Source organism: Rhizophagus irregularis, chromosome 18, assembly GCF_026210795.1.
Source record: "Rhizophagus irregularis chromosome 18, complete sequence".
Lineage (NCBI taxonomy): Eukaryota > Fungi > Glomeromycota > Glomeromycetes > Glomerales > Glomeraceae > Rhizophagus > Rhizophagus irregularis.
Window position 1 is genome coordinate 209,922 of NC_089446.1, and position 15,338 is coordinate 225,259.

At 32.5% G+C, this 15,338-nt stretch overlaps 4 protein-coding genes across 4 annotated transcripts; 2 read left to right on the forward strand and 2 right to left on the reverse strand.

The window, feature by feature from the left end:
• Nucleotides 1-2,210: 2,210 nt before the first annotated feature.
• On the reverse strand, nt 2,211-4,275 carry OCT59_009700 (uncharacterized protein; the record flags this gene model as incomplete). The annotated part of the gene is made up of 4 exons (XM_066132531.1): nt 2,211-2,442; nt 2,540-2,666; nt 2,742-2,920; nt 3,770-4,275. The coding sequence occupies 4 exons, from the start codon at nt 4,273-4,275 to the stop codon at nt 2,211-2,213; spliced, it is 1,044 nt and encodes a 347-aa protein (XP_066000168.1).
• Nucleotides 4,276-5,747: 1,472 nt separating this feature from the next.
• On the reverse strand, nt 5,748-6,154 carry OCT59_009701 (uncharacterized protein; the record flags this gene model as incomplete). Its single annotated transcript, XM_066132533.1, has 3 exons — nt 5,748-5,916; nt 5,991-6,079; nt 6,152-6,154. 3 exons carry the CDS (start codon nt 6,152-6,154, stop codon nt 5,748-5,750), a joined length of 261 nt encoding a protein of 86 aa, XP_066000169.1.
• A 3,087-nt stretch (nt 6,155-9,241) lies between these two features.
• On the forward strand, nt 9,242-9,613 carry OCT59_009702 (uncharacterized protein; the record flags this gene model as incomplete). The annotated part of the gene is made up of 1 exon (XM_025326785.2): nt 9,242-9,613. The coding sequence occupies one exon, from the start codon at nt 9,242-9,244 to the stop codon at nt 9,611-9,613; it is 372 nt and encodes a 123-aa protein (XP_025174440.2).
• Nucleotides 9,614-10,140: 527 nt separating this feature from the next.
• On the forward strand, nt 10,141-10,943 carry OCT59_009703 (uncharacterized protein; the record flags this gene model as incomplete). Its single annotated transcript, XM_025319171.2, has 2 exons — nt 10,141-10,519; nt 10,590-10,943. The coding sequence occupies 2 exons, from the start codon at nt 10,141-10,143 to the stop codon at nt 10,784-10,786; spliced, it is 576 nt and encodes a 191-aa protein (XP_025174441.2). The 3' UTR covers nt 10,787-10,943.
• Between the last annotated feature and the right edge of the window lie 4,395 nt (nt 10,944-15,338).

Consider the following 15,338-nt stretch of genomic DNA (forward strand, 5'->3'; position numbering starts at 1 on the left):
GACTTTACATATAAATGATTGATTCTACCGTCTTTGTCGATCGTTTCCAAAAATGGATTTCGTGAAAGAAAAATTTTTATTAAATAAGTCAATAATGATATTCAAAATCGCCTTTGTCGCTCTAAGTAAACTTGAAGAGCAGCCAAAATTACAACTATCTAGTAATTTATGAAGTTATATGTTATTAAAAAAAATTTTCTCTTTATGATTTTCGTTGCATCACAATCTGCTGGCTGCGTCACGAACCTGGCACACAAAAAAATGATGCCATTAACTTAATGAGTGACGTAACTAAAAAAAGAAAAAGTCTGCACCCCTAGAAGATACAGAAGATCGATATAGTAAAAAAAAAGTATTATTAACTGTTAATATGTATTACAGTAGTATTATTAGCTTTTTATGTATTAAATTAAAATTGTCTATTTACTGTATAATTATAATAATACCTTTCGTTTGAAGATGTTGCCAAATTAAAAGGCTAATTGATACATTAAATTATCAGGAACCCATTGTTGCTATGTCTGTTGAAACCTGCTCTTCGGTATAATCCTTCCTGTTTTAGGCTGTATTGTCAGATCAATACTATCGATTGAACAACCTAAAATTAATATATATGAGGTCATTCAACCAATTATTAATAATATTAAAACAAAAAATGCAATTGCGAAAGATGTGCGCGCTTATATATTGCAGGTAACTTATTCCATTCATTGTAATTATATAATGTAAACGGTAATACTTACTATTCAATTTATTAGATACCATTACCAAATTTCCCTTCAGTAATTGCATTAAATTGCCAATAATGGATCGACTGGATCGTCTAAAGCGGCAAATCACGTGATTCAATATAATATGATTTTTTTTATAAATCAAGTTTAATATAAACTTGAAAATCATAAAATAAACGTATCTTAGCCTGTTCTACAAGTTTACTTAAGGCTAAAAAGTAGATTTTTAATACTGGTTTTCACTTTACATATGAGCAAAAGCTTTTTTGCCGATCTTTTGCACCATCATCGTCTCCCAAAGTATGAATATTTGATTGCAAAATATAATCTTCATGAGTTTAAATAATGAACACTAAGAATATTCATATTTTCGTATTATATTGATGTGATCAAATTAATTATTTGTTTTTGATAAATTCTTCTTTCATTCCCACTATCTGTTTAAAGTTGTAAGTCTTGCTTTCGAATACTAAATCTACTAATATATTCCGAATAGGTATAGTTAAGAGAAAAAGTTCTCTGTACATCTTAATTCACAATTCACGAAATATATAGAGAATTTCTAAGAACCTGGCCTCCAGTCCACCACTAAAAATATTAAAAGTCACGTGAGGAGACTGTGTCACAAACTAATCACGTGTTACTGTGCCACATAGCTTTCTGGATTTTGAATTCTCGAGAAAAAATTGTGCTTTTCGAGCAGTCTCCAACTGATGCATTTTTTGGTAACGATGACTGCTTCCGTATTTTTCTTGGCAAAATGGATCTGCAAAGATTTAATAAATTTAATTCTTGAGTTACGTGAATAAAAAAAAATTTAAGGCAAGTGTTTATTTGTTGATTCAACATTTCAACTATGTTACCATTGCTGATTGCTTGCTGGTAGCGGGAATGGTTGTTTACTTGTAGTTAGCCTTATGTCAATGCAATTTAGAAAAAAAAATAATAAATTGAAAAGTTTTTTTATTTTGATTGAATATGTGGCTTAGGGAATTACATCATCGTACAATTGATCAAGAATTTTCTTATCACTTCGCAAAGTTGGTTATCCGTGATAAGTCAGAATTTTTTTGCGAACTTTGTTGGATTATATGATCGAAAGCTAGGCATTTGTTACCATATGACACATAGGTTAAAATTGGTACTACGCTAAAGATTCGTTGTATTGTGAAATTCGTTATATCAAATTCAGAGTTGACTGTAAAATTTCCATAATGTACCGATACTTTGATATACCTATATTTGTGTACAATATTGCTTAAAATTCCAATATATATTATAAAAATTCTAAAGAAGTTTATTAATAAATAACTCCAAGTAAAGCAAGTAAAGCATGATTAGCATAATCCGTACAATAATATACAATTAAAGAGAGATATCAGTATATTTCGATATATTTGACGAGTATTTTGAATATTTTAGGCAGTATTATGCGGTAATGTATTTAATACATAAAAGTTCCCAAGTAAGTGAAAACGTCTACTTTTTAGAGAAGAGTTGCTTTAATTCATTTAATTTATCTATCATCGTTGTTTTGATAACATCATCATCTTCCATTTTGATTATTTCGTCTTTCATTTTATCTGCCATCTCATTTAACAACTGAATTTTATTTCGTGAAATTGAAACATTATCTTCTTCGAGCTTTTTATGCCAACGTTCAACTTCTTCCGTGAAGACTTCATAAAATATAGTCCAAGGAAAATAATCCCTGTAATTGTGAATAAAGCAATTAATGAATATCGGTTCAAAACATTTCTTGAATTGTATTCTAAAATATGTTTATTAGCAAATTAATTTGTACATACTTATTTTGACGTTCGGACGGAGTCATTAAAGCAAGTTCAGTAAATACGATATATTGTGCCCGTACCACGGACCATTCAGTGTATGCACGATTAAGTACTTCTGAATAAATATTATTTACAAGTGCAACTATTGAAGAAAAGAAGAAAAAGAACGTTAGAAAAGAAACCCGGCGTTAAGTGCGAAAGAATAGATAGTACGTACTCATAAGGTTCAAGATTATGACAGTTGTAAAGAATGAGTATGCAACCTTGAAGATAGATGTAGAGAGATCATCTCCTGGCCACGAACCATAGTCACTTAGAAATGCCGACCAGTAAGCATTGAGTGAATTATAATATTGAGTAAGATCTTGAAACTTTGTACGAGTCTCATCAGTTAAACTAGTTTTATCATAATCAAGCATCATATTGGAATAGGTCACTGTTGCATGAGAGGCTGCTAATACAATTAAGGCTAAAAAGACAAATAACCACAAGATCTTTCTGCAAATATGTGCAATGACTGCATATTAAAAAGGTTAATAGGTTATTATCAAATTATTAGGTAGACAGCTTTTGAGAAATGCTTACCAATGGTAATAATTCCGATCTCCTTGAAGGTTATTAAAATCGCGATTACACTAAGCCATAAGAACAATATTGTTATAGATCGGAAATAAATGAGTAATCCATGATTAACTTCAAAAATCCCCATGAATATAGTAATAGTAGGAAGGATAGTTTTTGCGAGCATAAAAAACGTTACAGGGGTAAATGATCTGCCGTTTATATACATTATAATAACATATCGGATGTCGTGGAGTGATCGAATTGTTCCCATGATGGCACTTATAGTATGTAGTGACATATAGTTAGTGATAATCGATGCAGTAAAAAAGGCAAAAAAAGCAAGATAGAGAGAAAACTGAATAAAGATTCGATAACACGCAAAGGAACGCCACTTGAACTTGATAATAGCATAAAAAAGTGGAGAATCAATTATTTCAGAGGAAGCATTATTAGGTTGAAATACTTCATCGGAATAAGTGATTATGAATTTTGCGAAGGGACTTATTTTATGTGGAAATAAGATGTTGAGCACACTAGAGTCTTCTGGGTAACTGAATAGGCCAGGAAGTGGCGAATAACATAATGTGGTATAGTGTTGGGGGATTGTCTGAAACCTTATTCGTTATACGAACCACAATTAGTGCGCAATATAAAGAAAGCGAAAGGGAGTTAAAAACAAACCTGTCAATTATGGATAGCTCGGGATTATGAACATCATTATGAGTCTTGTAACCATAAAGATTTTCATTTTTTGATATGAATTCGACTTTTTCACACCATTTTGATGGAACCTTAACGTAAGTTAGACGTTTTATAAGTCTGGAAACTGGACTCTTGTAAAGGGGAATACTGATAAAGTCTTGAAGTAAAATAGTAACTACGCTCATGAGTTCGAGCTTTTCTTCTTCAATGCATAACTTCGCACAATAATCAAAAAACTCTGAAATTAACTTTTCATCTTCCAGTTTAATAAGTTCTTTTAGTTTTGTTAAAGAACCATAGCATGGTAAATTCTCAACTTTGGAATTAACTAAGTCATGTACCAACTTATCAAGCTGAATTATTTCATCGGCGCCATTGCATTTTTCCAAACTTTTGATTGACTCAATTTTGCGACTGCGACTAATTAAACTATCAAGAATGTTTTCATGAACGTTATATTCTTGGGCCTCTATATCGTCACTCATATTTACTATGAGAAAATCTTATGAATATAAAGTAAGTTTAGAGAACTTTTCAGGAGAATATTGTGACATTATATAGAGGCAATTAATTTAAGTTCTATGTATTACAATTAACAACGTTCTTGAAAAAAACTTTGATTCAGAGTTGTGTTGTACGTAATGTATGTTCATACTAAAAAGTCTCATTATAATCTTTGATCCTATTTTTAGCATTTTTAGCATGTGATTCATTCGTGGTTTATAATAGTTACTATTAGAAATTATTGTATAGCAATATTCAAAGAATTCAAAGTTGGCTAGTGAATATCAAATTTAGCCAAGAAAAAAATCATTGATAAATACCTTATTAGGAGAGCAGAATAAGATGCCAAATGTTACGTTACGTTACATTACGTTAATATTGCATATATATGCTTAATAGCGAAAATGCTAATCATTCTTGCACTTGGATGGGAAATATAAGTTCGATTTTTTTCGAAAAAGATCTGTGCAAGCATCGCGTATTGTTACCTCTCCCTGTTTTTTGCAGTACATTCTAACTAATGTCTATTATAATGTTGACATTTTAAAACAAAACAGAAAAGTTTGAAAATTCAAAGATTGCATATATTAATTATTTATTTTTATGAAAAAAATAGATATAGTCTACGTGTACATTGGTATATTTGTTGTGATTATAACAAACTATCAATGAATTCTTTCGAAAGAAGTGATATTCACGAAGTTTGGTTCCACATTGTAATGCCGTGATATACCTAGTAAATTTATTAATTATAGGGCGCAGTATTATATTTAGTAGTTTAAAATTGTATGACGTTACAAATGTAACGTCCGTTAAACTAGAAAACATGTGATTTGAATTGTAGATCATTTAGGAAGAGAACTATAATTAGGATACTTATAATTTAAGAAGGAGATTTGAAGATCAAAAGCGAGACAAATTCGAAATTTCAAAAACATGAAAAATGTTAAGTACTGAAGTGTGCGGTTCGATTGAGCATAAGATGTGAAAAATCTAAAATTTTCAGGTTTCGACTCTAAAAGGATATAAGAGGCGCAGGGTGTTTCTTGGAGAAAGTATTATTTGAATTTAATATAAATAGGGGTAAATTTGGAGTTTGTGAAAATTCAGGATACGAATTTGGGGATTTATTTTAATAATTATTTGGGATATATTTATTATTGTTAATTTATTTTGTTAAGCCTAAGGTGGCAACGTAATTTATTACAGGCTTACAACATCTTTGATTTTAATGTATGGTGAAATTGGTTACTATTTCCAAGAAATATTGCTTACTGTATAATGAGTCCAGTGTTGGTCATGGGACACGGACATTATCACGGACATTATATGTAAGTCACATGATTATCCTATTTTACGATTTAATACAAAATAAATATAGTTTATATTAGAACAGCCATTTATTTATTCTGCAGAATTAACTTCGGAGGTACAATTAAATTTACATCAATTATTAGAACGGCAAGTTTACTTCATCATTAGCGGGATGAGTAACATCACCTGTTGGTCCTTGAAGATATTCACCAAAATCATTTTCTAGCCGGGGTTCAGTGATTTCATCATCTGAATCATCTCCTATTGGCCCAGAATTAGTTTCTAAATTAGCAGCTGGATCATCATTTCTAACATTTTCCGAACCATTTATATTATTGAGATTTGATTAATATCAGTTTCATTTGCATCATTAATATCTAACGTAGGTTCAATAGATGTTGGATTATTATGAAGATGATGGCCATATGTAATTTCAGCTCTTAATTTGCTCATTTGAAGAACTTTAGATGACTATATATTAAAAAAATTAATGTTAGAATAAATTATAAATATATGTTTAATAAAATATGAAGATAAATATACCATTAATCTATTACGCCGTTTTGTTTTAAAAATCCCAAAGTCTTTCTACAAAAGCTGCATTTACACATATACCAAAAATTCTACAAGCTACAAAACTCAATTAATTTGTAGAAATGCCAATATAGCACCAATAATGCCAATAATAATAGAGGGGGAAACTCTCTCAATTTGAAAATAATTGAAAAAAATTATTTTAAGTCCAAAATATTAAATGAAGTATTAATTTAGATGAGTTAACTTGGTGTTGCTCTGATGGTGCACAGTCAAAAGGTGCTTTGTTAGATACTGACTCTATATCCCCAGACCTAGTCAAGTCTAAAATTACGAGTGCCTCCTGATCTCGCTGCTTTTTTCTCGTTTCCTCTGTCTAATCTTATCGCTAACTCTTTTCTTATGTACCTTATCCAAGAAGGCATCCGTCTTTACATCTTGGTGTTGGAATTATTAAGCTAGTCAGTTACTACTGAGTTGGATATACAGTATTAACAGCTGATACCACAATTACCTCTGCTATCACTTCCTTAACGTTCTGTGATTGCTCATCCAATGCCAAGGAACCCTGATCATTACCAGCAACTCTGCTCTTAAGCTCTGTATTTTCTTCTCTAGTTCCTTGACTCTAGCATCACGCTTGGCATTCTCCTCAATAATCTGTCTCAATTTCGCGTTCTAAGCCCCAACCTCGGTAACCTTCTTTCTTCTAAGTTCAATCAACAATCTGCTGTCTCAATAATTCAAGCTCCAATAACATGTTTGATAAATTTACACACTACAAATATTCAAAATAAATAATAAAAAAATCATGTGTACGTGATGAATTCTTCATGTCGATCACGTTTGTCAAGAAAATAAAATTTTTATTGATGCAGAGACAAAAAATAAATACAAAGATCGGGACTTTGCCCAGGATACATGATGCTGATTCCCTAGGGAATCCGTTTCTATGCTAATTTATAAGGAAGATTATTCCTTAATATATTTTTTCATCCTAGCTCTCTTCACCCTTGACAAAGTTTTGTGTCATTATCTAAAATATCCTTGATAAGGACGATACTAGTCAGGGTTTGAGCAATAGATTCTTCCCAGCATATATAAAGTACCAGTCCGAGGCTAGAATAGAGAAAGGCATGAGTTAGTACACAGACAAAAAATCAGCGCGTGTGAACAGTTGTTCATGTCGATTATTTTTGCCAAGAAAAAATCTTACCTGTAGTAACGATCCCATAGAGGTAGTCTCAAATCATCATTAAATGCCACGGATGCCTAGAGTTCCAAATGGGTCAGGTCAGGTCAGGTCATATCAGGTTATCTATTTGACCTGACCTGAACTGAAACCTGAAAATTTTCAGGATTTATATTAAAAATATCAAAAAAAATGGTGCAAAACATTTTTTTTGAAATATTGCGATTCAGTATTTTATATAAAAAAGTGAATTCTGATACCGCAATTCACTTTTTATATATAAAATTGATATAAAAAAAGTGAATTCTGATATCGCAATTCACTTTTATTATATAAAATCAATATAAAAAGTGAATTATAATACCATAACTCACTTATTATATAAAATCATAGTTTCAGGTCAACAGGTCATTCAGGTTATATTGATCTTACAACCTGAACTGATGCTGAATTGCAATTGCTAAACCTGACCTGAAAAATTCAGGTCAACCTGTCAGGTTACCTGAATTTGGTCAACCTGTTCGGAACTCTATCACTGGAAATAGATGAATCAGCATCCCTTCAGAGGCAACCTGATGATGCACCCTCTAACTCCGAAGAAGAACAGCCGCTTAGGCAAGGTAGTACAAAAACCGTTTCCTCGGGAAACGATGTTTCAAGTCCTCACGGTCTGGAGCAAGTTACAGGCCTGGTCATAGGTATCTGTACGCCAATATTTTTTGAAGTCATGTGATAACCTATTCTAAAAATTTCCAGGATTGAAAATCAATACTAATCTTGATCACATACAAAATTAGAGGTCCGTACAATATATAAATCAAAAGTTAGATGATCGATGAATTTTAGCTGCAAAATGTCGATCTTTCCTAATAAATTATCCAAAATAAATTTTTGTGCGTAAATATTTAATTGAACTAAAGTAAAATTTTGAAAAAATAGTTACTTATATTTATTATAATTAAAATTATGGCCACTTATTGAGCCAAAAATACCATTAAAATAAAGACTTAAATAATAAAAAAAATCATGTTATTTGCAAAAAATCCATTTTTATGATCATTTTTTTGCTTTGGAATTTAGCAAACCAATTTGCTTTCAGCAGAACCTTAATACCCATTTTATGCATAGTATCTATAAAAGGGATCTCATGGCTTATTCATATGAGATTTTTGACAAAAAAAACTTAGAATAAATACTTCATAAAATTAATACCATTCAAAAATTGTGGAAAAATAAAAGGGAGATTATGGTATAATTGAAATTCCCTGGCTATGTATCTAATCTGTTAAAAATTCTAGAAAAATGTGTAATGACACTTAAAAATTATTAATATATCAAAAAAATATATATATACTAAAAGGTTAGGGCATGAAATAATGAAGGAATGAAAATATTCATGTAAAAGGTGATAAATTTTTTATAAAACAAAATTTGCCCGATCATCTAACTTTTGATTTATATATTGTACGGACCTCTAATTTTGTATGTGATTAAGATTAGTATTGATTTTCAATCCTGGAAATTTTTAAGGTAGGTTATCACATGACTTCGGAAAATATTAGCGTACAGATACTTATGACCAGGACTGTAAGCCTGTTTGCTCTGCCACTGACGATTCTGATGAGATAGAGCTTACTAAAAATCAGAATGTAGAACTTGATCTAATACGTGATTTACAGAGTTGTGTTATTGTTCCGTCCAATGAACAACATTCATCTTCTAACGAAGCGTGTGATCAAACCACAACACAAAATTTAATCCATTTGTTTCGAAAAGCAGTACGGGCTGGACATGAAGAGATTTTATCCTGGGTTCATTATTCAGGTAATTTCGAAAATAAAGTTGCTGAAATTTGTCGTGAGACAGGAGCTGTTGATAAAACCGCAAGGACACAAATATATAAGGAAATGTTAGAACATCTAGCTGGTGTTACGCCAGTTTCCTTACGAATTAAGACACTTAGAGCCAAAAAAATTTGCAAATTGTTTGGAGAAAACGGAGTAGGAATTGATAAGATTAAGTATGTCACTTGCAGTGCAAATGAGATTTCCGAATTAACCAACGCACAAATTCAAAATGTTATAGACATTTCGCGTCAAGCGACTTCGAAACCCATTTCCATGAAAACCGTTTCCCGAGGAAACGATCAGAGTCATGTGACTTTGAAAATCGCTGATGCTGAGACTGTTGAATATGACGAGCCAGATGATGATGACGAGCCAGGTGATGATGATTATAAAGTAGACGCTTTCGCAGGGAGTCTCGACTGGAGAGACTAGAAGTAATCTCGGTACAATACCTGCTACTTCGGAGCTGGAATGCGCAGTATAGACTAGGATAGTGTAAATGAATCGTATGCACCGCAGCACTTGCTTTCGTCATTTTTTAGAATCATACCGCAGCCGCAGTAGTAAGGATAGTTCGTACACATTCCCGATCCAGCTAGTCCGGGACGATCACATCAGATATTCCTTACCAACATCGTTAGTTCTGTGCGATGCTGGCTTACGTATACTATTGATTCCATATATATTACAGTACGACCGTCTTAGCCTTTTTTCAAAAATGTTTTTCAGCATTAGTAATAAAAATTACATTTTGTGGATGCGTGGAACCTCCGCAATTCCGAGATCTACAACTTTTGCGTCTTGCGTGGAAATTGCCATGCCAAAAAGGTTATAATTTCCCCTATAACTGTGAGACGAGAGTTATTAACCGCAGTGTCGTGAAACATTAACAGGTTTGTCGTGGGAAAGGGGTGTTTTGAAAATTGAAATATAAATATGACTACACACTAGCTTCAGGGATGGGTTTAGACATGTACGAAGAAACGACCGAAGAAACGACCGAAATTACTCTTAACTGTATCGCTAAAGAAAGAGGGTCTGAAGGGATTTTCAGTATTGATATTGGAAAAGACGAATTGGTTTCTGCCCTTAAGCATCGTATTGAGGGAATGTATACCAACACCTATGCAGATTATGATCCCTTCGACATTTTGATATGGAGAGTGGATGATGTCGATATTAGTGATGAAAAAATCACCGAACTCCAAGAGAATTTATCACCTAATGCCGTTGAGAGAGTTTTGGGTGACAACGTAGAGAGACTTTCTAGTTGGGATCGGATCGGAAAAAAATTCAGTAATCAATTTAGTACAGGAGTTATTCATGTTATTGCTCAAGGTATTCGCGATTAGTGAAGTTTTTTGCTACTTTCCCTCTAATTTTAAAATGTAAATTCTCCATTATTTAGGCTGGTGCGTAGCATGTGATAAGGGTTATAACTCCTTAAAAAGCCATCAAGAATCTGATGTCCATAAAGATAATGCGCACCTGCATGTCTCCTACAATTCTGGAGACATAACCCCGTTTGAAGAAGAGGAATTTGTTGATGACAATGGGGATGAGGATGAAGAAGATGAAGAATTATCCAATGATATGAACCTTTAAGATTATTTTGCGTCACCTGTGGCGTAGTATCGATCTTCGGTATATTCACATTTTTTGTATGCTATAGGCCGGCGCCCGACAACTATTTATTTTATTAAATAAAGCATTATTATACCCGGTTCTAGTTGAACCTCTGTTCTTAACGAGTACTTGATAAATGTCGCGAGCGATGCTGTCCACGTAACTAACCATAGTTTGCTTGCGTCACTGCCATCCCGCAGTGCAATTCGGTTAAAATTCCCGCAGTATGAATAAGGCCTTGTTTTACAGTTGACGACTTTTCCGACGAACTTATTGAATCGAATGGCCCGACCTTCGGTCGAAGGTCAACGCTCAATCAGAAGGAATCTTGGTACAAGCATAACACCTGAAATGTGCAGTATAGGCTATGTTACGAATAAATAAAGCTTTGCCATACCTCCATTTATGCATATAATCTATTGCTCGTCCATGTGACTAACCGCAGCAGTCAGTTACAAAGTCCCTGTCACGTTGCTTTCTTTTACTGACATATATTTTGCGCATCAGTCTATTAATAAGCCCTGCCAAGACGGTCAAAATTTAACCGTTCCTTGCTTAGTTATATTTTTATTCGAAAGTTCTGGCATAAATGTTGCGTATCGCAGCTAGACCATGAGTCAATGTTTGTTATACCCCTGATTTGCGAATCTAGAATGTTCCCCATTAGAGCACCTGAAGGGGTAAGTGATACCGTCGATCGACCATTGCATTATAAGGCGATCGAGGTAACCCATCTACCGCATCGATTGGCCGTGTTAGCAATGAAAATAGGCATTATTTATGTTCATCTCATTAATAATCCACCATGGAATAATAGTTTGCGTATCTGTTGCCAAATTACACATATACTTTAATTAATACCGATTTGGGATTTGGTTGCGTCAATATTTCATTATTAATACTGCGCGAAAATCGCTGTTAAAGTATAAAAGGGTCTTGCCTTCAACAGATAAAGGCCTTTAACTGTTACTATCTAAAAAGTTCCAAATAAACCTGTATACTGCTTTTTAAAACAATTTATAAACTACAAATAACATGAACAGACGTGACATTTTTTTGATTTCACTCTTCATTTCCGTCGTTGCATTACGTGAGATGCATACCAGAGGCATCTTAACAATGGATATGCTCTAAAATGCTTTTTTCCTTCGGTCGGGAAACGTAGCATCATACGCAGTTATAGCAGGGCCCTATAAAAAAAGTAGATACGTTTTTATACTGAAAGATACGTTTTGTATACTGAGAGATACGTCTAGATACGTCTAGATACGTCTGGATACGTTTTGAGATACGGAAAAATGCACAATTCCGCATCTCACATGATACGTTTTTTCAGTGTCTCCGTATACAAAACGTGTCTTGCAAGATACGGAATTGTGCATTTTTCCGTATCTCAAAACGTATTTAGACGTATCTAGACGTATCTCTCAGTATACAAAACGTACCTTTCATTATAAAAAACGTATTTACTTTTTTTATAGGGGGGGCATTATTCTTTTTTCGTAACTATCAGCCTGGGACAAATAAAGAACTTGAAAGAACAGTTCTAGCATTAAATAATGAACTCCAAAGAATGCGCACAGAAATCGAATGGAAGAATGACGCAATGTCGCAAGGTAAGAACTAAGAAGCATACACGTCACAGTCCGCAGTCCGCAATAATGCGCATGTGATTCATTGCACGTGTCTTTCATAGTAACCTGCGCCTCATTTCATCTAGTAGGATCAAACCGATTCTCTTCTGCAAGTCGTTCAACTACAGGCAAACGTTCCGAATATAACGACGAAACAGAAATGTATTTGGTCGAATGTACAATATATTATCCGATGAGATCGGACTAAGTCCTGGTACATTAGCCAGTTTCTACCATCACAGAACGAATCCAAGAAAGACTACGATGAATAAAATAATTCCATGGATAGAAAGGGAGGGAAAAAGGGTAGTTAGTTTTGCGAGTAGTAACAGTAGTATTATCAATAACGAAGTTAGCAATAGTTAGTATAGGATAGCGGGAAGGAACTGCCATTACTTTTACTACGTAAAAGCGTCTAGGGTCGGGCAGGCATATTTCATGCTTTATTCCTCCCTTGAAACATCCGCTACTCTAATGATTTCATTTTCCCCTTTCCCTCTCGTTTTCCCCTTTCCCTCTCATTTTCCCTTTCCCTTTCGCTTTCCCCTTTCGTTTTCCCCCTTTCCCTTTCATTTTTCCCCTTTCCCTCTCATTTCCCCCTTCCCCTTCCCCTCCCCCTGATCAATGTTGCTGCACCTCAACGTGGTGATCAGGTGACAACAAGTTTTTTAAAAGACTTGCTAAGTCAACAACAAATAGTAATTGTATATTACATATGTTATAAATCGATTTGTTCACTTTATTAATTTATTATGTTTTCACTAAATTACAAGTGGAAAAAATAGTGAGGGTAAAAAAGAGGAAAAGTTGCAACAATAATGCCAGTTATTTACGTAGAAGTGACCATCATCGCAGGTGAGTAGGTTTGGATGTTGATGCGATAAGGTGGTCATGAGCATAAGGGTGGTTGAGGTATACCACTTTGGTCACTACCGTATGTATGGTCACTACAAGTATACCATACAACCACTGTCTGTATGGTCACTTCATAGAAACTATATGGTGCTGCAGAATCACCCACTTTAGCTTCGCAAAATGCTTACTTAGGCTGGTCCTAAACACTCACATTGTATATTTGTAGACGTATGATTTATGCCCATTGCTTTTATATAGAATGTTTGTAATAAGTGGAAAAAAATGGTATGGCAAAAAAGAGGAAAAATCGCAACAATAATGCCAGTAAATTACGTAGACAAGCTTTAAGAAGCGAGATCAAAAGTAACCATCATCATAGGTGAGTAGGTTTGGATGTAGAGACAAAGGTTACCTAATCTCCGTTATTTCGTAGTTGCGATAAGGTGGTCATGAGTATAAGGGTGGCCTAGGTATACCACTTTGGTCACTACCATATGTATGATCACTACAAGTATATCATACAACCACTGTCTGTATGGTCACTTTATAGAAAACTATATGGTGTTGCAGAGTCACCCACTTTAGCTTCGCAAAATGCTTGCTTAGGCTGGTCCTAACACTCACATTGTATATTTGTAGACGTATGATTTATGCCCATTGTTTTCATATAGAATGTTCATGTAGGTAAAGAATACGTGATTCTTTGGGAATCTTGGAGGCCCTTATCTTTCCTTTTTGAACAGGCTCAAAGTGTTATTAATAGATTTACGTTTGATGGTAGATGTACAATGTGTGCATACAGAGGGGATGAACTATGGTCATATTGTAAATTTGTAATGAATGTAGAAATACGATTTTAGATTAGGACCTTTTGGTTCTATCATAATGGTGCTTAGCCTTCAGAACTGACGAAATTTTGCCTAACCTACATAATTTATGGAATATTTCCTAGTAAATTTCTTAATATCAAGAGTTTATGTTTAAATGGTAGTTAGGACTATAAAATGTGAATAGCCAGTTATCCTATTATAATTAGTGACATGATATGTTTGTAAATTTTAATTAAACTCAGTTTTCCCAATAAAATTTCAGTTTCAAAAGGGTTAATTAGTGAGAAATCATCTAAAATCGATATTTTATTATTTATTATATGGCTTTTATTTCCATTGCTTTTTAATTTGGTTTGAAAAAAAAGATGGAATCATCTTATTCAGTTCAGATTTAAAAAAGAATAGAAAGGAACGTCCAAGAATTACTTTTAAAGTATCAAATTAAAACGGAAGAAACTTATGAATGAACTTATGAAAGTCTATTTGATAATAAAATATATAAGAAATTACGGGTAATATTATTATAATATACAAAAATTAATTAACAGTATACTAAGTAAAAATAAAAAGTTTATAAATGACGGACATCACATAAAAGTACATAAAAGTGATAATAATTTTATTATGGAAATTTGCCATTTTAATTAAAAAGTTATTTGTGATAAATATAAAATTTGTGAAATCTTTTTAAATGAAGTATTAAAATATAATAAATGTATTTTTTAAAATAGTATAAGCAAATATATATTATTAAAAGTACTCGAAGAGAATAAAAATATTTAAAAATTATTAATACATAGCAGATAGTTAATAATTTAAAAATAAAAGAATAAATTTAATAATTTTAAAAATATTAATTAGATTTAAATAACGAAATTATAAATTATAAAATATATTCAAAAAAGAAACTAAAAAATTATAAACAAAAAAAATATATATAATGTAAAATTAATAAAATAAGAATGAATGAAAATATTCTTGACTGAATAATTTTAAAAATTAAATAATTGAAAATATAGAAAAAATTATTATATTTAAAAAAAAATATTAAATAAAAGAAATAATATGTATATTTTATATTTATTATATACAGTAACTACTTTCACTCTATATTTTATTCATTCGTATTTGTTAAGGAAATAAATTTGACTAATAAAAATATTTATATTATTAGCAGAATATTGTTAAAGTATTAAATAATACAGTCTAACC